Source organism: Salvelinus sp. IW2-2015, linkage group LG1 (assembly GCF_002910315.2).
Source record: "Salvelinus sp. IW2-2015 linkage group LG1, ASM291031v2, whole genome shotgun sequence".
NCBI classification, from domain to species: Eukaryota; Metazoa; Chordata; class Actinopteri; order Salmoniformes; family Salmonidae; genus Salvelinus; species Salvelinus sp. IW2-2015.
The window spans coordinates 22,316,967-22,324,947 of NC_036838.1; the positions used below are offsets into that span (position 1 = coordinate 22,316,967).

The 7,981-nt window shown below is 42.9% G+C and overlaps 1 protein-coding gene across 1 annotated transcript; it reads right to left on the minus strand.

The window, feature by feature from the left end:
- Positions 1-2,519: 2,519 nt before the first annotated feature.
- Positions 2,520-5,323, minus strand: LOC111962551 (WD repeat-containing protein 1). The gene is made up of 5 exons (XM_023985711.2): positions 5,200-5,323; positions 4,332-4,453; positions 3,982-4,072; positions 3,562-3,709; positions 2,520-2,802 (listed from the first exon to the last, which is right to left on the minus strand). The coding sequence occupies exons 1-5, from the start codon at positions 5,213-5,215 to the stop codon at positions 2,535-2,537; spliced, it is 645 nt and encodes a 214-aa protein (XP_023841479.1). The 5' UTR covers positions 5,216-5,323; the 3' UTR covers positions 2,520-2,534.
- Between the last annotated feature and the right edge of the window lie 2,658 nt (positions 5,324-7,981).

The following is a 7,981-nucleotide window of genomic DNA, read 5'->3' on the forward strand; positions in this document are numbered from 1 at the left end:
TAAGCTAAGGAGCCTGGGACTGAACACCTCCCTCTGCAACTGGATCCTGGACTTCTTGACGGGCCGCCCCAAGGTGGTGAGAGTAGGCAACAACACATCTGCCACACTGACAACACGGGAACCTCTCAGGGGTGAAAGTTTAGTCCCCTCTGTACTCCCTGTTCACCCACAACTACGTGGCCATGCACGACTCCAACACTATGATTAAGTTTGCRAATGACACAACGGTGGTGGGCCTGATCACCAACAACGATGAGACCGCCTATAGGGCCGAGGTCAGAGACCTGGCAGTGTGGTGCCAGGACAACAGCCTCTCCCTCAACGTCAGCAAGACAAAGGAGCTGATCTTGGACTACAGGAAACGGAGGGCCGAGCATGCCCCCATTCACGTCGACGGGGCTGTAGTGGAGCAGGTTGAGAGCTTCAAGTTCCTTGGTGTCCACATCACTAAGGATCTATCATGGTCCACACACACCACCAATACAGACTTGAAGAGGGAATGACAACKCKTCTTCCCCTTCAGGAGGRTGAAAAGATTTGGCATGGGCCCTCAGATCCTRAAAGAGTTCTACAGCTGCACCATTGAGAGRATCTTGACTGGCRGCATCACTGCTTGGTAAYGCAGCTGCAAGGTGCTACTGAGGGTAGTGTGTACAGCCCAYTARATCACRGGGGCGAGCTCCCTGCCATCCAGGATCTCTATACCAGGCAATGTCAGAGGAAGGCCCAGAAAAGACTCAAGCCACCCAAGTCATWGACTGTTCTCTCTGTTACCGCATGGCAAATGTTACCGATGCACCAAGCCTGGAACCCAGAGGACCCTCAACAGCTTCTATCCCCAAACCACAAGACTGCTAAATAGTTATTTAAATAGTTAACCAAATAGCTGCCCGGACTTTCTGCATTGACCCTTTTTGCACTAACTTTTTTTGACTCATAAACTCCTGCTACTGTTTATTATCTATCTTGTTGCCTAGTCATTTTATTCCTAGTTATATGTACACATCTACCTCAATTATCTTGTATCCCATGTATATAGCCAAGTTATCATTACCCATTGAGTATTTATTATTTAGTGTTATTACTTTTTTTTTTTTATCAATTTTCTTTCTCTCTGCATCGTTGGGAATGGTCCGTAAGTAAGCATTTCACTGTTAATCTACAACTGTTGTTTACCAAGCGTATGACAAAAAAAAAAAAAAGATTTGATCCCTTTTGGTACCCAGCACATTCCAATGCGGATGAGGGATCCCCTAGCCTAATAATGGATTAAAGGAGTCTAACATTACTCCTTAGAAATATTGATTTCTGAACTCTTTCTAAGTTAAAAATCATTAGTGTTGTTGTTTTAAAAATGAATATGAATTTATTTTCTTTGCATTATTCAAGGTCTGACAACACTGCATACTTTTTGTTATTTTGACCAGTTGTAATTTTCTGCAAATAAATGCTCTAAATGACAATATTTTTATTTGGAATTTGGGAGAAATGTTGTCAGTAGTTTATAGAATGAAACAAAAATGTTAATTTTACCCAAACACATACCAATAAATAGTAAAACCAAAGAAACTGATAATGTTGCAGTGGTCTCTTAATTTTTTCCAGAGCTGTATATATATATATATATTTGAATATTTTAATTCCGATTTTTCAGGGGGTGCTGCAGCACCCGTACTTCCCGGGGCTATGGTTTAAATGGTTGACATGCTGAACAATCCTAACGGTGGAGTGTTTCAGCATGATATAGATCAAGTTTAATTGGGTAGGGAGGTTGGGGAGGGTATTGTAGAAGTTATTAGGGATTTATTTGGTTTTTAATTTCCATGGTAGTACAGAATTGGGCAGATCATGATTGATCGTACATTCCAGCACAGTAGGTGGTGGCATGCACTTTACACGTTTGTTTATAGACCACCATGATATCATAGAAGAAGAATTTAAAGATCAAGATCGAGTGCAGAAATGTCCTGTGCGAGAGAGGCAGGTTCCAGAGTTAGAGTAGTGCAGAAGTTGTCATATGCTGAGGCAGCGAAGAAAGTAGAGGAAGATGGGTCAAGGGGGAAGGGTCGTGAGAGGAGTGGTGTGAGTAGTAGATCTGTACCAGTACAGAGGGATAGGCCAACAAGTGATATATGTTTCAGTAAGATTGGATTTTTAGCATTTATAGCAATGGTTATCAACTNGAGAGTGGTGGTATTTCTATCGGGGGGAAATTAAGTAGATGGGATGCTTCTTCCACTTGGAACAGGTAGGTTCGCTAGAGCTTATTCGTGGTTTCCTCATGTGTAAAGGTGGTGGAATTAAYTTCAGAATACGGCGTCTCTGCCACACCTTTATTTGATCTACTCCACAAACGAATAGCGGGTGAATACCATGCTATTCCCTTGCTTAAGTTAACGGTCAGCTATGCGTGGAAAGAAGTGCATAAAAGGAAATTAGGGTCTATTTACGTGCGCTTAACTCAGGTCGGAATTCCCCCAAGTGAATCCGGCCTATAGTATCAAAAGTCAATAGTCAGGACAACAGTTAGAGACCTATAGACAAGTCCCTCCCAACCACACACTGATGGACATTGAGAACCAATTCCAATATTTTCTCGGGAACCTCACACACACACTCACTGTGATTGAGAACTTGAACTTGAAAGGTGGTCCCTCAAAGAAGGCTCCACAATTGTCATCGCTTCCGGAGATCAGACGGTAGGGGCGAGTCTGCTTGATATCTACGCTGTTGATGACTTTTGAGTGGCCTGAGATCTCTCCCACAGAGGAGCCAGTGTCCCACAGGAACACAGCCCCGAACCTGGGAGGAAGAACAAAAAAAAAAAAAAAAAAAAAAGAGAGACAGGAAATTACAAAACATTCACTAAGAGCCAGAATCAAATCTAAACAAGTCATTCACAAGATTGCGAAGTTCCCATTATCCAATAAGAACAATTCATTCTAGGGAGAAAAAAGTAATAAGTATTCATGTCCCAAATTGCAAATATCTCATWAAAAAATATTTWAAAAAGTCTAAGACATGATATGTCACATACTGGAATATTGAATTTATCAGATACTGGGATGTTCACTTTAAGAACAGGGGTGGCCACTACTATTTCAAGAGAAGTAAGCTTTTGTTCCAGCCAAGAACCAACATGCCAGGTTGTGTTCAGAGAAAATTGTTTCTATAAAAAGGATTAAAAAAATTATATATATATATATTTTTATAGAAACTATATATATATATATATATGTATCACCTTAACCAAAAATAAGCATTATTATTGGGATCTGTTCCAAAACAATGTCTTGTGCCTACTAAAAACAACCCTGACTCAGGTTCTCAAATTCAATCAGGTGTGTTAATGTTGATGTGGAACAAAAGCCTGCACACCCTGTAACTCTCCAGTAGACGTGTTGATGACTGCTGACCTAAAGCTTATACAATTGTCAATGACATTCAACCATTGTTCACCAATGTGTACATACTGCACTGTTAGCAAAACCTGTGAGCTTATTTGGAAGACAAGTGTGTAGGCTCCATGTCCCTGTCCTGCACTAGGCCCTATAGACTCACTTCTCACGTCCCTCTCCCACACAAGCAATCCTTTTGCTGTCCTCAGTCCATGCGATGTCCTTGATTTTCCCCCCGAAAGGCTGGTACTCATACTTCAGCAGGTGTTCCTTCTGGGTAGTGTCCCAGATACGGATCTTACCAGACACATCTGTAGGAAACATTACATTTGAACGTCGCAGATTTGGCATCACTCCCATGAAAATTATCTCCGGCCATTTGGCTCTATGCAAATTACAGAATCTCCACAGAATAAACATGCATGAGATGACTCTAGGTACATGCAAAACATCTATAGCTGGTCTTTTCACCATTCACAATGAAGATGCCAAATCCATTGACAGAAGAGATGCGAGTGAATTGGAAAAGCTTTCCTGTTTCTTGGCATCTGAAGCATGACAAGACATGATAACCCATAGCTACCTCCAGAAGCAATGTAGAAGCCACTGGGGGCGTACTTGGCGACAGTAACCTGATGAGGGTGCTCAGTGTAGATATCAGCTATGGCAGGGTTCTGTCAGAGATTAAGCAGAACTCTAACATTGGTACAGGTTGTCTCACACCCACACCAGCCATCCCAAGAATACTTTTTAAATGCACACAGCTGCAATATGGACTGGGGAAGAGGTTATATCCTATAATAAATCTGACCAGGCAGCCCAGATCACATATTTTACTCTCCATGAACACACTCAGATATAGGCCTATGAGTTTAAGGTTATCAGCAGTCAACAATGTGTCAGGTGATACATTGACTGGATTGAAATAATTACATTAATGTTCCTGATGATTACGCTCTTTCCATTGGTATAGAGGAAGTTGTTGCCTTTGGGATCGCCACCTAGGACTTTGGCGACTCCTCGTTCCATCTGCGGGAGGCTGGCAAATAAATGCTCTGTGTGAATGACACGGAAAAGTGTGTTATTATTATTGCTATCTGATTATAGGCATGGTATAGGTTAGTCTAGGCATTGACCTATGTGGTTGGTAAATAACCCACACAACGATAACAGCGGTTGTAAAAACGGACAAAGCAAAACTGTACTTCAAATCAACTCATACAAACTGAATTACACTAGCTTGTATTATGTAAATATGCCAGGTCATTGAAATAAAATATATATATATTTTTTTTTTAAACAAAAAAACATTTAACTAGGCAAGTCACATATTGTAAATAGCAGTCTAACACAAAGACAATCATTAAATAGACCGACATCTACCTCTGCTTTTAGTTGATCAATGTAAAAATGTCAACTATGCGCGCGACTGTAATATATTTGTGGAAAGCACGCACAACGACCCACATTATGTGAATTGTCATATTGCGTTGCATACTTCGTATGGCAATTTCAAAACCGAGTAGGTTCACTTTCAAGCGCCATCCAATAAGAGGAAAATCACCTCAATTACGGATGCGTAGCTATTTATACACAGGAACCTTGGCAGCGGTGTGGCGGCTTTCAACACAAGAAACGTGATTGAAAATGCAAATTGGGCGAGGTTTGTGCAATATACACGAAGCAAGCTAGCTAGCTAGCTGCTTCTCCAGTGAAGCACTTAATTTGTTACGAGGAAGCGATTAAAGGACCATCTTTATTGTATATTGTTTCAAAAAGCAAAATAAATTAAACGACTTACTCAATTCATATGACATGTTCGCTGATTTTGTATTAATTCCTCCAAATGAATGAAACACCAAACCTCTCTGATCCACCGGCTAGTCTAGACTGCTAATCGCACAAACACGGAAGCAAACGCCACTCTCGGTATGCCTGGCGTTGCCCATATATAGTAAACTCCGACGCGAGCAGCCGCTGACTTGCGATCACTTGCCTATTGAGGAAATGACGTTTGCTTGAATAGTGTAGTTTAAGAAGATACCCAACAAGGTAAATAAAAGACACTTTGACACTTTGCCCCAGAGGTTATGGATGATGTCATGACAAATAAGTAAAAATAACTATTTTAAAATGTTAAGCAGCTATCAGCATTGGGTGTGGGGATGGGGGATTCCCAGGTGTATTAATGGCTGGTGATGTTAATGAAGGAAAACTGAAATCCCTTTTAACACATTTCTACCAACGTGTCACCTGTGCAACTAGAGGCAAAAACAACTCTAGATCACCTTTACTCCACACACAGAGACACATACAAAGCTRTCCCTCGCCCTCCATTTGGCAAATCTGACCATATCTCTATCCTCCTGATTCCAATTTATAAGCAGACTCAAACAGGAAGTACCAATACAGAAGTGGTCCGATGAAGCGGATGATAAGCTACYGGACTGTTTTGCTAGCACAGACTGGGATATGTCCCAGGATTCATCTGATGACATTGAGGAGTTTACCACATTAGTCACRGGCTTCATTAATAAGTGCATGACGATGTCCTCCCCACAGTGACCGTACATACATATCCCAACCAGAAGCCATGGATTACAGGCAACATCCTCACTGAGTTAAAGGCTAGAGCTGCCGCTTTCAAGGAGAGAGACACTAATCCGGGCACATAAGAAATCCTGCTACGACCTCTGATGAGCCATCAAACAGGCAATGCACCAATACAGGACTAAAATCGAATCCAACTACGCCGGCTCTGATTATCATCGAGTGTGGCAGGGCTTGCAAACTATCACAGATTACAAATGGAAAACCAGCCGCAAGCTGCCCAGCAACGCGAGCCTAACAGACAAGTTAATGCCTTCTATGCTTGCTTCGAGGCATGCAACACTGAACCATGCATGAGAACGACAGCTGTTCGGGGCGACTGTGTGATCACACTCTCCATAGGTTAACATTCACAAGGCCGCAGGGCCAGACATATTACCAGGATGCATGCTCAGAGTATGCACTGACCAGCTGGCAAGTGTCTTCACTGACATTTTCTATCCTCTCCCTGACCCAGTATGTAATACCTACATGTTTCAAGCAGACCAACCTAGTCCCTGTACCCAAGAATGCCAAGGTAACCTGTCTAAAGGACTATCGCCCCATAGCACTCACATCTGTAGCCATTCAATTCTTTGAAAGGCTAGTCATGGCTGACATCAACACCATCATCCCAGACACCCTGGACCCACTCCGATTTCACATACCGCCCCAACAGATCCACAGATGACGCAATCTCTATTGCACTCTCCCACCTGGACAAGAGGAACACCTATGTGAGAATGCTGTTCATTGACTACAGCTCAGTGTTCAACACTATAGTGCTCTCCATGCTCATCACTAAGCTAAGGAGCCTGGGACTGAACACCTCCCTCTGCAACTGGATCCTGGACTTCTTGACGGGCCGCCCCAAGGTGGTGAGAGTAGGCAACAACACATCTGCCACACTGACAACACGGGAACCTCTCAGGGGTGAAAGTTTAGTCCCCTCTGTACTCCCTGTTCACCCACAACTACGTGGCCATGCACGACTCCAACACTATGATTAAGTTTGCRAATGACACAACGGTGGTGGGCCTGATCACCAACAACGATGAGACCGCCTATAGGGCCGAGGTCAGAGACCTGGCAGTGTGGTGCCAGGACAACAGCCTCTCCCTCAACGTCAGCAAGACAAAGGAGCTGATCTTGGACTACAGGAAACGGAGGGCCGAGCATGCCCCCATTCACGTCGACGGGGCTGTAGTGGAGCAGGTTGAGAGCTTCAAGTTCCTTGGTGTCCACATCACTAAGGATCTATCATGGTCCACACACACCACCAATACAGACTTGAAGAGGGAATGACAACKCKTCTTCCCCTTCAGGAGGRTGAAAAGATTTGGCATGGGCCCTCAGATCCTRAAAGAGTTCTACAGCTGCACCATTGAGAGRATCTTGACTGGCRGCATCACTGCTTGGTAAYGCAGCTGCAAGGTGCTACTGAGGGTAGTGTGTACAGCCCAYTARATCACRGGGGCGAGCTCCCTGCCATCCAGGATCTCTATACCAGGCAATGTCAGAGGAAGGCCCAGAAAAGACTCAAGCCACCCAAGTCATWGACTGTTCTCTCTGTTACCGCATGGCAAATGTTACCGATGCACCAAGCCTGGAACCCAGAGGACCCTCAACAGCTTCTATCCCCAAACCACAAGACTGCTAAATAGTTATTTAAATAGTTAACCAAATAGCTGCCCGGACTTTCTGCATTGACCCTTTTTGCACTAACTTTTTTTGACTCATAAACTCCTGCTACTGTTTATTATCTATCTTGTTGCCTAGTCATTTTATTCCTAGTTATATGTACACATCTACCTCAATTATCTTGTATCCCATGTATATAGCCAAGTTATCATTACCCATTGAGTATTTATTATTTAGTGTTATTACTTTTTTTTTTTTATCAATTTTCTTTCTCTCTGCATCGTTGGGAATGGTCCGTAAGTAAGCATTTCACTGTTAATCTACAACTGTTGTTTACCAAGCGTATGACAAAA